The sequence below is a fragment of the Coregonus lavaretus genome (genome assembly GCF_964263955.1).
Source record: "Coregonus lavaretus genome assembly, chromosome: 30".
NCBI lineage: Eukaryota > Metazoa > Chordata > Actinopteri > Salmoniformes > Salmonidae > Coregonus > Coregonus lavaretus.
In genome coordinates, this window is record NC_140017.1 from 16,853,758 (window position 1) to 16,869,632 (window position 15,875).

General features: G+C 41.2%; 1 protein-coding gene and 1 long non-coding RNA gene across 4 annotated transcripts in view; one reads left to right on the plus strand and one right to left on the minus strand.

Moving 5' to 3' along the window:
* Positions 1 to 3,431: 3,431 nt before the first annotated feature.
* Positions 3,432 to 5,138, minus strand: LOC311105476. Its single transcript, XR_014610266.1, has 3 exons — positions 4,985 to 5,138; positions 4,409 to 4,461; positions 3,432 to 3,453 (listed from the first exon to the last, which is right to left on the minus strand). It is a non-coding gene; the product is annotated as an uncharacterized lncRNA (long non-coding RNA).
* A 5,055-nt stretch (positions 5,139 to 10,193) lies between these two features.
* The window catches only part of LOC311105469 (alpha-2-macroglobulin-like), a 40,413-nt gene continuing 34,731 nt past the window's right edge, over positions 10,194 to 15,875 (plus strand). For all 3 annotated transcript variants that reach the window (XM_084147639.1, XM_084147640.1, XM_084147641.1), the window contains exons 1-11: positions 10,194 to 10,392; positions 11,021 to 11,201; positions 11,532 to 11,688; positions 12,340 to 12,392; positions 13,327 to 13,347; positions 13,680 to 13,845; positions 13,965 to 14,049; positions 14,761 to 14,911; positions 15,041 to 15,161; positions 15,362 to 15,471; positions 15,624 to 15,794. In XM_084147639.1, coding sequence (XP_084003765.1) covers positions 10,307 to 10,392; positions 11,021 to 11,201; positions 11,532 to 11,688; positions 12,340 to 12,392; positions 13,327 to 13,347; positions 13,680 to 13,845; positions 13,965 to 14,049; positions 14,761 to 14,911; positions 15,041 to 15,161; positions 15,362 to 15,471; positions 15,624 to 15,794 — 1,302 coding nt within the window. In that variant the 5' untranslated portion in view covers positions 10,194 to 10,306. The remainder of the gene's footprint in view (positions 10,393 to 11,020; positions 11,202 to 11,531; positions 11,689 to 12,339; positions 12,393 to 13,326; positions 13,348 to 13,679; positions 13,846 to 13,964; positions 14,050 to 14,760; positions 14,912 to 15,040; positions 15,162 to 15,361; positions 15,472 to 15,623; positions 15,795 to 15,875) is intronic.

The window sequence follows — 15,875 nt, forward strand, 5'->3', positions numbered from 1 at the left end:
CTGCTCCTCCTCCTTGCTCGGGCAGGCTTCGGCGTTCGTCGTCCCCGGAGTACTAGCTACTGCCGTTCGATGTTATCGGTGGTTGTTTAGTTTTGTCTGTATTGTTTACACCTGTTCGTCATTATGTTTGATTGTTGCCCTTATATTACCCCTGTCTCTCATTAGGACATTGTGTGTGATTGTTTTCCCTTCACGTATGTCATTTAGTGAGCGGGTTATTTCCTCCCTGCGTGGAGTTATTTCTGTGTTCATATGGTCATTATCGGATTAAAGTACGAGAGTCCGAGAGTTCTGTGTCCTGCGCCTGACTTCTTCAACCGCATCTCACCGACAGCCGTGACAATCACTTCTCCTTTCATCAGTGTGTTTTAAAAATGCTTTTTCTTTAGTAGTTGATGTCATCTTTTTTTATGTCAAATTTCAGCTTGAATCCCAGAAAACTTATGGTAGGCCACCACATTGATATTTCCCATCAAATAAGATGGCATTGCACAAAAATTAAGAGATGCATCACAAAGCTAAGAAGTATAGTAAACTCTTATTGGAATGGTTCTGGATGGCTGACCTGAAACTGGAAGCAGTGGTGAAACTTTTGGTCAGAACTCTCTTGGAGAAGACTTTTGTTCTGTCCATTGGCAATCAGAGATATGGTCATGACCAGGGTCTCGTAGGGTAGCAGAAGGCTGGCACAAAGCTTGGCCTCTGAGCCTGCCTGGATCACTGCAGAAATGGCTACCATGTAAACCCTACAGAGACCATACACACACACACACACACACAACAACAAACACACAAGAAAATCTGTACAAAATGACAGGGCACTTCTAAACAAGAAACTACAGATGTAGGATCTTAATTTGACCTGTATTGTCATTGAAAAAGAATCCTGCAGCAACAGGATTTGAACGTTTAGTCCATAATGTTGCTTGATCAGTGGTTCCCTTATGAAAAAAACACATGAAATTCACATGTGATCACGTCAATGAGAATACTTTACTTTAAAAGGCATAATTGACATTAATTCAATTTAAACAGTCATGGTCCCCTGCAGGTTTTGTGCTGTTCCAGGTTTGTTCCAGGGACGTCCCCAATAATGTTTTTAGGACGTTCTTAGAACGTTGTTTCATGGTCCCCTGGAGGTTTTTGATAGATGCAATGAGAATACAGTATTTATGCGTTATACACCTGCCCCCCCACATGGCCGCCAACCCTCCCTCCTTCCTTGCCTTAAGTAGCCATCTGTCTTGTATAACCATACCAAACGTAACATATTTTACTAATATGATTGTACCGGATTTACTTTTACTATGTTATGTCTAGTCTGTGAGACCAGTTTGACAGATGATATTCAGCTGAAACTAGGCTACCAGTATGTGTGAGTCATGCATATACACTACCTGTCAAAAGTTTTAGAACACCTACTCATTCAAGGGTGTTTCTTTATTTTTACTATTTTCTACATTGTAGAATAATAGTGAAGACATCAAAACTATGAAATAACACATATGGAATCATGTAGTAGCCAAAAAAGTGTTAAACAAATCAAAATATATTTTATATTTGAGATTCTTCAAATAGCCACCCTTTGCCTTGATGACAGCTTTGCACACTCTTTGCATTCTCTCAACCAACTTCACCTGGAATGCTTTCCAACAGTCTTGAAGGAGTTCCCACAAATGCTTTAGTAGGCTACACATGGTATTGGTCCCACATACAACTTGTACAAAAATGTAGGCCTATCTGAAATACAGCCATATACACAACATCTGTGATTTTGCACACAAGAAAGCATGTTGAAGAGAAGCCCCACGAGCCAAACGACCCCTAGGCTTACATGAGGGAAAACCAATTAATGTACAATTCTGGCATGGCGGCCAGGGCCATAAAGGTTGTAGCTTACTATTTAGACGAGATTCAGCCTCCTCCATGCTGTGTTGAAACTCATGAGAAGATTCTGATTCCATTCTCCTTCCTGATGAAATGTACTTGTCAGGTCCCTCTCAAATGCCAGCTGGACATGCTGGGCTTTTCATTGATGTAACAATGCTTCTCTGAGATGCTTTATGAATACAGGCCCAGCTGTTCATGTAAATGCCAAATGTGTCCCAAACGTTTGAAGTCTCAGTGACTCATAGGAGCAGTTTATGACATTGAGCAGTAGCATTGTAGGTCTTCAATTAGTATTTGTCATTAGCGCGGACCTGGGTTCAAATAAATGCATATTTAAATATTTGTATTTAAATCCTTATTTTCTGTGTATTTGATTATTTTCAAATAATATGGGCAAATCAACTACTTCTATTTGAAGTATTTGAAAGTATTTTCAAATAATTTCTTATAGATAGCCTACTATTTGAAACTATATTCAAATACTTGTTTCTAATACATTATTTCAAATATCCCTAGGACCAAACAGACCTGGGTGGAAATGCACAAATTATTGAAATATTTGTATTTAAAAATACAAATATATATATTTAAATATTTTCAAATACATGCTAATACTTTCCAAGTACTGTATATTTCCAAATACATTCCAATATTCAACTACTTGTATTTTTTAAGAAACAATATCCAGATACTTACTTTGAAATGTATGTGAAAGTAATTGAAATATTGAAAATAGTATTTGAATCCAGGTCAGCATTAGCATAATTGGAGAGTGACATTTAGTGGAGTTACACATTGTCTTGTAACTACAGTGCTTTGCAAAACGTCAATAGTGTTGACTCACGTTGCACACACTACTTTATACTCCTCTTGAACTATGCTGATCTCATTGGTGAGGTTCATTTAGATCTTAAACTTTGGCAAAACTAGATATAAAAGAATAGCAGTTAACTCATGAATGTTCCAGGATTGTGATGCATTGATCAACTGCCAGAGCCATAATATTATGTAGCATGAAATGTAAAAGAAAGAAGCTCAACCTGACATATTTTTTTACCTTGAAGTGATGGTATATCTTTTTTTCACCAATCCAAACTACAATGGTAAAGGATCCTACAGGTGCTTCAGAGTTGAGGAGGTGAGAAAGCTGCATAATGTTGCCACTAGATGTAGTGTTGACCCACTGTCCAATCCTGTTGTGATGAACATCCTGTGGGTTCATAGAACAAGGGACATGTTTAGTAGGGCACAACATTGTGGAACATTCACATACAAATATGTTATGTAGGCCAAACATGCCTGTCTAACATGTAGAATAAGGAGTCACGTCAGTTCTATTCATTACATTCTATCTGCAACGTTCCGAAGTTTGCTTGTTGAAGGTGGCCCAGATGTTATCACATAAAGCTTATAGGGAGTCTTCTAGTAACTGCCATGTGGAAATGAATGATGACCTCCAGTACCTAGCTGGTGGAGTCATTGTCTTATGTCGTAGTATTTAGTGACAGTCATCATAAATTGACAGACTAATAATGCTCTTACTTCAAGTTCCACAATGTTGTACTGTGAAGGGCAAGACAAAAGATTGGTTAATGTTTTATGAATAACTCTCAAATTCCCCCAAAATGACCAAAGGAGCAAAACTGTCTACAACTATAGGAACTAGGCAGGTGCTTGGATTTGTCTCTCCAACTCAACATCACAAGTAGTATTTGCACTGGAACTCTAATGTCAATTCAGTAGATTAATTCAATCTCAGGAAAAACATTCTCATATGTTCCAATCTGACCTATATGAATGGAAAACCTAATGTCCTGTGGTGAATGTTTGAGGACCTTCAAATCAGCCCACACAGGTTTACTTAGAGAACCTCTGCAGACATGTACAGTATGTTTGAATTGAGTGCTATGTGTCTCAACTGTTTGTGTAGCCTTATCAAACAGATTTGGATTTTACCAAATAGTTGTTCAAAACATTCCCCATTTCCAAAGCCTTATTGTTCATGAAGTACTAATGCGATGTGTATGACATGTGATGGCTCGTTTAAAATTAAAATAAGCATTTACAGTATGTACATAATAAGCCTTGTCCTTGTCCATAGGGCAGGAGCCTATCTCCTGTTTCTGTAGCTTGAGGCAGCCTGGACAGGACGCTAGTCTATCACTCGGCATTAACCCCAATCCATCTCCTTAATGCTGAGTGCCAAGCAGAGAGGCTTCGGGTCCCATTTTTAGAGTCTATGGTATTGCTCCACTGGGGATTGAACCCCCATCCTTCCATTTTCAGGGCGGACACTTTAACCATAAGGCGGACACTGTAACAATTTGGTAGGACAAAACTGTATATAGTGTTACATAATAGCTGATTGCCATGTCTATCGCACAGTATTATGATGTTGGGATCCTTGAGATTCTTCTGTATCTGTCTTTTTGTTTGAAATAGTGGGGATACTGTTCTGAAGGAAGACCAAATAGGTCACTGTTTTCAATATTCAATGTTTCACATTTTCAACACTCACCAGCTGATTGACAGGGCTAAAACTGGTATCCAAGGTGATCACTCTAAACTGTACTGTAAAAAGACAATGAAAAGACAAAGACAGGCACTCAATGAGAGTTTTAGAAGCATAATTTTGCTAACTTTCATTGATTTATCAGAAATCCCATTAAAGGATTTCCAGATTCCAGGACACTTTCAACCGGGATTTCTGGAAAACCAGGGATTTTCGGGAAAGTTACCAGAATTTTGCAAGACAAACTTTTGACAGCTACTGTGGATAATATTTGACACCGTTGGTACTAAGGCCCCAATTCAGATAAAGGAAAACTGCACTGCGAGTTCGCTGAAAATGTTTACACTATCGATATCCAATGATAATGTCCAGGAGAGGAACAGCTTGTATCATGGGTTATGTTGTTTCAAACTCCAGTGTATATATCCTGAGTGAACCCGCAGTGGATTTTTTCTTTATCTGCACCTTACTGTAAAAGCAACATGTGATAACAGAGCAAACCATCATAGAAACATGCTATCACCTAATTGTCCTGTTTCTTAGCAAGCAGACTAATTGTGTACTGGCTCTGTGTAAAATTACATGTGTGTCCCGGGTTGTAGATTGGTTTATCTGTTTGGATGAATGTCATTGGACTGTAGGGTTTAATCATGACCTTTCTCTCCTCTGTCGATAGACACGTTTCACCTTGAAACCTCCACCTTAAATGTTGGCACTTCGTCACTCTCCACATGAGGGGCCTGTCAGGGAGAAAACAAACCAATAACATATGATCCAGTGTGGCTTAGTTGGTAAGAACGTGCTGCTAACAACATCAAGGTTGTGAAGATTCAATCACTTCTCCTTTCATCAGTGTTTTAAAAATGCTTTTTCTTTGGTAGTTGATGTCATCTTTTTTTATGTGAAATTTCAGCTTGAATCCCAGAAAACTTATGGTAGGCCACCACATTGATATTTCCCATCAAATAAGATGGCATTGCACAAAAATTAAGAGATGCATCACAAAGCTAAGAAGTATAGTAAACTCTTATTGGAATGGTTCTGGATGTCGCCCAGTGCTGGGCTGACCTGAAACTGGAAGCAGTGGTGAAACTTTTGGTCAGAACTCTCTTTGAGAAGACTTTTGTTCTGTCCATTGGCAATCAGAGATATGGTCATGACCAGGGTCTCGTAGGGTAGCAGAAGGCTGGCACAAAGCTTGGCCTCTGAGTGTCACACCCTGGCTCTGGGACTTTATATGTTGAGCCAGGGTGTGTTCATTCTATGTGTTTATTTCTATGTTGGCTAGAGTGACTCCCAATCAGAGGCAACGAGTGTCAGCTGTCGTTGGTTGTCTCTGATTGGGAGCCATATTTAAACTGTCTGTTTTCCTTTTGTGTTGGTGGGTTCTTGTTCCGTGTTGGTCATTGTTACCGTGGACTTCACGAGTCGTTTCTTGTTTTGTTGATTGTTGTTTCTATTATCACTAAAGATAATAAAGTTAACCATGTTCGTTCATCACGCTGCGCCTTGGTCTATTCAATACGACGATCGTGACAGAAGAACCCACCATACAAGGATCAAGCAGCGTGTCCAGGGACAGATCTTGGACTGGACATGGGAGGAAGCGCCGGGAAAGGAGATGGAGAGGTTGGCGATGGCCCAGGTGGGCAAAGTGTGGTCCTGGGAGGACATGCTCGGGGGAAAAGGGCCATGGGCTAGGATTAAGGCCCTGGCGAGAGAGGAGCAGCGGCGTCAGCAGTGTCAACGTCGGACAGGCGAGAGGCAACCCCAGAACATTTTTAGGGGGGGGCACACGGCATGGGCGGCTGGGCAGCAGGAGGCTGCCACAGGGCGATTTGGAGAGAAGGCCACCGGGTTAGGGGGGCCAGAAGGCAGGTTGGCGGAGCCTGGATGGAGAGCGGAACCAACTTCCCGTACTCAGGCATGGCAGCATGGGACGGGGCAGGTTCCGCGGTATGCGGAGCGGCGTACTGTACCACGAGTGGTCCGGCATAGTCCTGTACGTCCTGTGCGAGCACCCCGCACGTGTCGTGCGAAAGTGGGTATGCAGCCAGGACGGAGTGTGCCGGCTCAACGCTCGTGGTCTCCAATGCCTCTCCGCGGTCCCGGATATCCTGCTCCAGTGTTACGTGCTGTTATGCCAGTACGGGTACACAGCCCTGTACGTCCTGTGCGGATGCCTCACACAGAGTGTGTGAAGGTAGGCATTCAGCCAGGACGGGTTGTGGCCGCTCTTCACTCCAGGTCTCCTATCCGTCTCCACAGCCCGGTTCGGCCTGTCCCTGCTCCACGCACCAAGCCTACGGTGTGCGTCGCCAGCCCGGTCCGGCCTGTCCCTGCTCCACGCACCAAGCCTACGGTGTGCGTCGCCAGCCCAGTCCGGCCTGTCCCTGCTCCACGCACCAAGCCTACGGTGTGCGTCGCCAGCCCAGCCCGGCCTGTCCCTGCTCCACGCACCAAGCCTACGGGGTGCGTCGCCAGCCCAGCCCGGCCTGTCCCTGCTCCACGCACCAAGCCTACGGTGTGCGTCGTCAGCCTGGTAAGGCCCGTTCCTCCTCCACGCACCAAGCCAGGGGTGCGAGTCGTCAGCCTGGTAAGGCCCGTTCCTCCTCCACGCACCAAGCCAGGGGTGCGCGTCGTCAGTCCAGCACAACCCGTGCCTGGGTCACCGGTGCCTGGTAAGGTACCGGTCAACTGCTCCACTACGGAGCTGAAGCTAACCGCTCCTGCTAAGTCCAGTTCAGCTCCAGCCAGCGGGGCCAGACTGGACCAGGGGCGCTATGGGGGGTTTATTGGAGGGTGGTGGGCAAGGCCGGAGCCAGAACCGCCGCCGAGGAGGTATGCCCACCCAGCCCTCCCCTGTTTTGTTCAAGTTGAGGCGCGGTCGCAGTCCGCGCCTTTAGGGGGGGGTACTGTCACACCCTGGCTCTGGGACTCTATATGTTGAGCCAGGGTGTGTTCATTCTATGTGTTTATTTCTATGTTGGCTAGAGTGACTCCCAATCAGAGGCAACGAGTGTCAGCTGTCGTTGGTTGTCTCTAATTGGGAGCCATATTTAAACTGTCTGTTTTCCCTTTGTGTTGGTGGGTTCTTGTTCCGTGTTGGTCATTGTTACCGTGGACTTCACGAGTCGTTTCTTGTTTTGTTGATTGTTGTTTCTATTATCACTAAAGATAATAAAGTTAACCATGTTCGTTCATCACGCTGCGCCTTGGTCTATTCAATACGACGATCGTGACACTGAGCCTGCCTGGATCACTGCAGGAATGGCTACCATGTAAACCGAACAGAGAACATATGCATGCACAGCAACAAACACACAGGAAAATCAGTACAAAATGACAGGGCACTTCTAAACAAGAAACTACAGATGTAGGATCTTAATTTGACCTGTATTGTCATTGAAAAAGAATCCTGCAGCAACAGGATTTGAACGTTTAGTCCATAATGTTGCTTGATCAGTGGTTCCCTTATGAAAAAAACACATGAAATTCACATGTGATCACGTCAATGAGAATACTTTACTTTAAAAGGCATAATTGACAATAATTCAATTTAAACAGTCATGGTCCCCTGCAGGTTTTGTGCTGTTCCAGGTTTGTTCCAGGGACGTCTCCAATAATGTTTTTAGGACGTTCTTAGAACGTTGTGTCATGGTCCCCTGGAGGTTTTTGATAGATGCAGTGAGAATACAGTATTTATGCGTAATACGCCTGCCCCCCCGCATGGCCGCCAACCCTCCCTCCTTCCTTGCCTTAAGTAGCCATCTGTCTTGTATAACCATACCAAACGTAACACATCTTACTAATATGATTGTACCGGATTTACTTTTACTATGTTATGTCTAGTCTGTGAGACCAGTTTGACAGATGATATTCAGCTGAAACTAGGCTACCAGTATGTGTGAGTCATGCATATATACTACAGGTTAAACGTTTTAGAACACCTACTCATTCAAGGGTGTTTCTTTATTTTTTAAATTAAAAACACCCTTGAATGAGTAGGTGTTCTAAAACTTTTGACCTGTAGTGTATATGCATGACTACATTGTAGAATAATAGTGAAGACATCAAAACAATGAAACATATGGAATCATGTAGTAACCAAAAAAGTGTTAAACAAATCAAAATATATTTTATATTTGAGATTCTTCAAATAGCCACCCTTTGCCTTGATGACAGCTTTTCACACTCTTGGCATTCTTTCAACCAGCTTCACCTGGAATGCTTTTCCAACAGTCTTGAAGGAGTTCCCACATATGCTTTCGTAGGCTACACATGGTATTGGTCCCACATACAACATGTACAAAAATGTAGGCCTATCTGAAATACAGCCATATACACAACAACTGTGATTTTGCACACAAGAAAGCATGTTGAAGAGAAGCCCCACGAGCCAAACGACCCCTAGGCTTACGTGAGGGAAAACCAATTAATGTATAATTCTAGCACGGCGGCCAGGGCCATAAAGGTTGTAGCTTACTATTTAGACGAGTTGCAGCCTCCTCCATGCTGTGTTGAAACTCATGAGAAGATTCTGATTCCATTCTCCTTCCTGATGAAATGTAATTGTCAGGTCCCTCTCAAATGCCAGCTGGACATGCTGGGCTTTTCATTGATGTAACATGCTGAATACATTTTTGCACATTGCTGTAGATGTCCCATATGTTATTCAAAATCGATGTTTCAGTGCTAACAGCACAGTCTGCATTGCTGACAAAGGCCCGCCGTATCTTTGAAGAACACTGAGTGGGGTCCATTTGTTGTTGCTGGCTGTGGATGTGATTTCACTTTGCAAGAATCAATAAACTCTGCTTCCACTGGTTAAGTTTTTGTTCAATCCAACAGGTCGTCAGGTGCATTGTAATTCATATACCATTTGTTATGTTTATGGGGAAACAAAACTGTGGGGGCACAAATTCTATCTGGGGGTCCATGCCCGGCTTTTGCCACCCTGTAGAGCCGGCTCTGGGTACAATGTTTTTCCCTGAGGTACAAAAAAGTCAAAGGTACACTTCACAGGTAAACATATGAACTCACATGGTACAACCTCAAGTGAATCTTCCAGCAAGACAATAACCCCAAGTACAAATCAAAAAACCCCAAAAGGGTTAATTGACCACAAAATCAACATTTCGCAATGGCCATCTCAGTCTCCAGACTTGAACCCCATTGAAAACCTGTGGTTTCAATTGAAGAGGAAAGTCCATAAGCACAGATGAAGGATATCAAGGATCGGGAAAGATTCTGTATGGAGGATTGGTCTAAGATCCCTCCCAATGTGTTCTCCAATCTCATAAAACATTTGAGAAAAAGGCTCAGTATCATTATCCCCGAAAGGGGAGGGTGCTGGAGTATTGAGAACCGGGGATCCAATAATTTATAACCTTATGTTTTCGAGATTTTTGGTATTACTTGTTAAACAAAATATATTTCTCTGAACAAATGTATAAGTATAAAATAATATAACTGTTCCAAAAAATATCATACCATATAGCTCAGTATTTGTATTATTTATTTTACAGTCTTTTTTGCTCATCTTTATCAAGGGATTGAATAATTTTGGACCCCACTATATCTAATGGACAAAGTAAAAAACACAGGCATTGCATGCAAACTATTGAGATGTAATCAGGTTATAGTGCAAGCCAATGTCGTACACTGTACTGTATGTATATTGATGGTGCATGTGTAGTCTCAAAGCCAGAGAATCTGCCAATCACTGAAAATCACTGTTATTGACACAAATTGGTCAAATATTCACAAGGCTTTTACTTCAATCATTTAACCTGGCTACACCGGTTCCTCTGCTTGTCCTCTACACAGTGCAGTAGGGAGGTCTTGCCAGTAGGAATACTGGGATATAGGCTGACCTGGTGTTTTTATTTCTCTCATTGAGTCATGGTTCCTTCTGGGCATCACGTTTGGAGATGGATACTCTTTGTCTGCTTTCACTGGCTTTGTGTCTGTCAAAAAACTCCAAGACCGTAAGTAAATCTGCAGTCAGTTAGAATTTAGTAATCAGACATGTGGCGTCTCGTCCTGGAGTAACATTCTCTCTGTCAGAGAGCAAATTTAGAATGGTTTTTCATCTATCCTTTCTGCAGATATTTGTTCTGTGTATTTCACCTACAAATATAGGCTTTTCAAAAATTATTCTTGATTTTTTTATCTTGATTTTTTATTTTTTATTGGCCCATTCACCCCCCCCCCCATCCCATCCAAATACAAAAACGTATAAATACTGTATTTTCACCGCAACTAGACAAAAACCTCCAGGGGACCATGACACAACGTTCTAAGAACATCCTAAAAACATTATTGGTGACGTCCCTGGAACAAACCTGTAAATTAATGTCAATTATGCCTTTTAAAGTAAAGTACTCTCATTGATGTGATCACGTGAATTTCATGTGTTTTTTTTCGTAAGGGTACCACTGATCAAGCAACATTATGGACTAAATGTTCAAATCCTGTTGCTGCAGGATTATTTTTCTTTGACAATACTGGTCAAATTAAGATCCTACATCTGTAGTTTCTTGTTTAGAAGTGCCCTCTCATTTTGTACTGATTTTCCTGTGTGTTTGTTGCTGTGCGTGCATATGTTCTCTGTAGGGTTTACATGGTAGCCATTCCTGCAGTGATCCAGGCAGGCTCAGAGGCTAAGCTATGTGCCAGCCTTCTGCAGCCCAAAGAGACCCTGGTCATGACCATATCTCTGATCGCCGATGGACAGAAAAAAATTATTCTCCAAGAGAGTTCTGACCAAGAGTTTCACCGCTGCTTCCAGTTTCAGGTCAGCCCCGCACTGGGCGACATCCAGAACCATTCCAATAAGAGTTTACTATACTTCTTAGCTTTGTGATGCATCTCTTATTTGTGTGTGCAATGCCATCTTATTTTATGGGAAATATCAATGTGGTGGCTTACTATAACTTTTCTGGAATTCAGGCTGAAATTTGACATAAAAAAGATGACATCAACTACTAAAGAAAAAGCATTTTTAAAACACACTGATGAAAGGAGAAGTGATTGAATCTTCACAACCTTGATGTTGTTAGCAGCACGTTCTTACCAACTAAGCCACACTGGATCATATGTTATTGGTTTGTTTTCTCCCTGACAGGCCCCTCATGTGGAGAGTGACAAAGTGCAAAGATTTAAGGTGGAGATTCGAGGTGAAACGTTTCTATCGACAGAGCAGAGAAAAGTCATGATCAAACCGTACAGCCCGATGACATTCATCCAAACGGATAAACCAATCTACAACCCGGGACAAACAGGTAATTCTACACAGAGCCAGTACACAATTAGTCTGCTTGCTAAGAAACAGGACAATTAGGTGATAGCATGTTTCTATTATGCTCTGTCATCCCAGAGACACTTGAAAGAGGACCATCAGGTGCAGATAAATAAAAAATCTGCTGTGGGTTCACTCAGAATATGTACACTGGAGTTTGAACCAACATACCACATGTTAAAAGCTGTTCCTCTGCTGGACATTATCATTGGATCCCAATTGGCTCATTCATCCCCCCCTCCTCTCCCTGTAACTATTCCCCAGGTCGTTGCTGTAAATGAGAATGTGTTCTCAGTCAACTTACCTGGTAAAGTAAGGGTTACATATAATTAATAAAAATATATCGATAGTGTAAATATTTTCAGCGAACTCGCAGAGCAGTTTTCCTTTATCTGCAATTTATTGAATTGGGGCTTTAGTACCAACACTAAAATATTATCCAGAAAAGCTGTCTTGCAAAATTCTGTTAACTTTCCTGAAAATCCCAGGTTTTTCAGAAATCCTGGCTGAAAGATTCCTGGAATCTGGGAATCCTTCAACAGGGATTTCTGGAAAACCTGGGAAAGTTAGCTAAATTATGCTTCTAAAATTCTCATTGAGTGCTTGTCTTTGTCTTTTCATTGTCTTTTTTCAGTGCAGTTTAGAGTGATCACCTTGGATACCAGTTTTAGCCCTGTCAATCAGCTGGTGAGTGTTATAAATGTGCAACATTGAATATTGAAAACAATTACCTGTATTTGGTCGTCCTTTAGATCAGTATCTCCACTCTTTCAAACAGAAAGACAGATCTCAAGGGTCACAACGTCACATTACTGTCTGATACACATAGCATTCAGGTATTATGTAACACTATGTACGATATTGTCCAACCAACTCAACTCTGCGGCCTTGTGGTTAGTGTCCTCACTGAGAATGGAAGTTTGAGGGTGTCGAGCCTTACCAAAGACTCTAAAAATGAGACCCGATGCCACTCTGCTTGGCACTGAACATTAAGGAGATGGATTGAGGTTAATGCCCAGCAATAGACTAGCGTCCTGTCCAGGCTCCTTCATGCTACAGAAACAGGACATAGGCTCCTTCCTTACGGACAAGGCTTATTATGTAGAATATACTGTAAATTGTTATTTTAATTTAGCAATCAAGTAGCTATGACATGTCATACACATCTTGTTAGTACTCCATGAACAATAAGACTTTGGAAATGGGAAATGTTTTGAACAACTATTGGGCAAAATCCAAAATCTGTCTGTTTGATAAGGCTACACAAACATTTGAGGCACATAGCACTCAGGGCAAAGGTTCTGCAGAGGTTCTCTAAATAAACCTGTGTGGGTGGATTTTAAGATCCTCAAACCTTCACCACAGGACATGGGGTTTTCCATTCATATACTGTAGGTCAGATTGGATTGTATGGGATTTTCTTTCCTGAGATTGAATTAATTTACTGAATTGACATTAGAGTTCCAGTGCAAATACTACTTGTGATGTTTAGTTGAAGAGACAAATCCAAGCACCTACCTAGTCCCTATAGTTGTAGACAGCTTTGCTCCTCTGTTCATTTTGGGGGAATTTGAGAGTTATTCATAAAACATTAACCAATCTTTTGTCTTGCCCTTCACAGTACAACATTGTGGAACTTGAGGTAAGAGCCTTATTCGTCTGTCAATTTATGATGACTGTCACTAAATACTACGACATAAGACAATGACTCCACCAGCTAGGTACTGGAGGTCATCATTCATTTCCACATGGCAGTTACTAGAAGACTCCCTATAAGCTTTATGTGATAACATCTGGGCCACCTTCAACAAGCAAACTTCGGAACGTTGCAGATAGAATGTAATGAATAGAACTGACGTGACTCCTTATTCTACATGTTAGACAGGCATGTTTGGCCTACATAACATATTTGTATCTGAACGTTCCACAATGTTGTGCCCTACTAAACATGTCCCTTGTTCTATGAATCAACAGGATGTTCATCAGAACAGGATTGGACAGTGGGTCAATACTTCATCCAGTGGCAACATTCTGCAGCTTTCTCACCCCCTGAACTCTGAAGCACCTGTAGGATCTTATGCTATTGTAGTGTGGATTGGTGATAACAAAATATACCATCACTTCAAGGTAGAAAAATATGGTAAATTGAGCTTCTTTCTTTTACCTTTCATGCTACATAATATTATGGATCTGCCAGTTGAATCAATACGTCACAATACTGGAATATTCATGAGTTAACTTCTGTTCTTTCACATCTAGTTTTACCAAAGTTTGAGATTAAAATGAACCTCACCGATGAGATCAGCATTGTTCATGAGGAGTATAAAGTACAAGTGTGTGCAACGTGAGTCAACAGTACAGTATCGCCATTTTGCAATGCACTGTAGTTACAAGACAATGTGTAACACCGCTAAATGTCACTGTCTAATTAATCGCATTACGGTAATGCAGAACTTGATTCAAATACTATATTAAGTATTTTAATTACTTTTACATACATTTCAAAGTAAGTATTTTGATATTTTTTCTTTGAAAATACAAGTAATTCAGTATTGGAATGTATTTGGAAATACTTAAATACATTTAAAATACAACTATTTTAATACTCCATTTCAACCCAAGTCTGTTTGGTCCTAGGGTTATTTGAAATAGTGTATTTGGAAACAAATACTTAAATATGCATGTATTTGAACCCAGGTCTGAGCTAATGACAAATACTAATTGAAGACCTACAATGCTACTACTGCTCAATGTCATAAATTGCTTCTCAGAGTAGGATTGCTGACCTAGGATCACATCTCCCCTGTCCATGTGATCAAAAGATCACACTGACCTTAGATCAGCACTCATACACTGAGAGGCTTTATGAATACAGGTCCAGATGCATTGACTTAAAGAATGCCTGCAGGTATAATGCATTATAAGTTGTTGTAAGCATGCATGTATGAGCCTTTGTAATGTCTCATATGAGGTTTATAATATACTATGTCTCTCTAAGTAGGAAATGTATGATGTTTTATGTTTTTTATGTGTTTTATTATGAAAATAAAATCAGATACACATATGGACAGCCTGTACCTGGTAAAGCAGAGGTAGAGTTGTGCCGACCTTTAGGATACAATGTATTGATCCCAATAATAATTGATGAGAAAAATCCACAAGGAGTTCCTGATTATACACCCCCATGCCACAAAGAGTCAATAAAGGTCTGTATGCTTTCCTGAAGAAACTATCATCAGTATAATTGTTTTCACATCATATTACATTTTAATGTGATGTGGTTAAATTCATTTAAATCAGTTCTTAATGTGTGGGCTTTTGCTTGCTTTTCCCAGATTGATCAAACTGGCTGTGCTTCTCATGTCTTCAACATGTCAATTTTCACAAAGAATGCTGGCCAGAAAATGCTCATAGACAAGCTTAGTTTCAACGCAAAAGTAGAGGAGGAGGGGACAGGCAAGTCATTCATCACAAGAATTTGGAGTTGGGAAAAGTGATGACATCATTTAATGTTTTCTGTTTTTAATAATGTTTTTAAATCTTATGTAAGCTGCACTGCAATTCAGCTTCTGCATTGTGAACTGCCATTGTGCATCATGGTGGCACGTGTGGTTGTGAAATAAACCATGCTATTATCATTTGTTTTTCTTTGACAGGTATTACACAGTCAGAGGAAAAACACATAGCACTCTCCTATCTGATTGGAAAACTCACATTTGTCGACACACCCAAAATCTATGAACATGGATCAATTATTGAGGGCAAGGTAAGTCCAAATCGAGTGTTATTGTTTCTTGAACTTTGTTGAATTGTGGATGCCATTTGCTCTTTGACATTCCTGTTTACCTAACTACCAATGGTAGGTAACAGTGACACATGTAGCATCACTTCATAGAACTTTCCCCCCTTTTTCATCAGATAAACGTTGTTCACTACAACAACACACCTATCTCTGACATGTTAGTCTACCTGTTGGAGAAGAAAGGCTGGTCCTCACATCGTCTCCAGAACCTAACCACGGACAGTCATGGTATAGCCAGTTTCTCTCTCAACACAACCAGTATGCCCAAAGAGAATATTAACCTCATAGTAAGTATGATTCCTTCTAGGTTTTGAAAGACTCTGAAGTCTCTTCATGCGCTATCCCAAATCACCCCCTTGACCCTACAC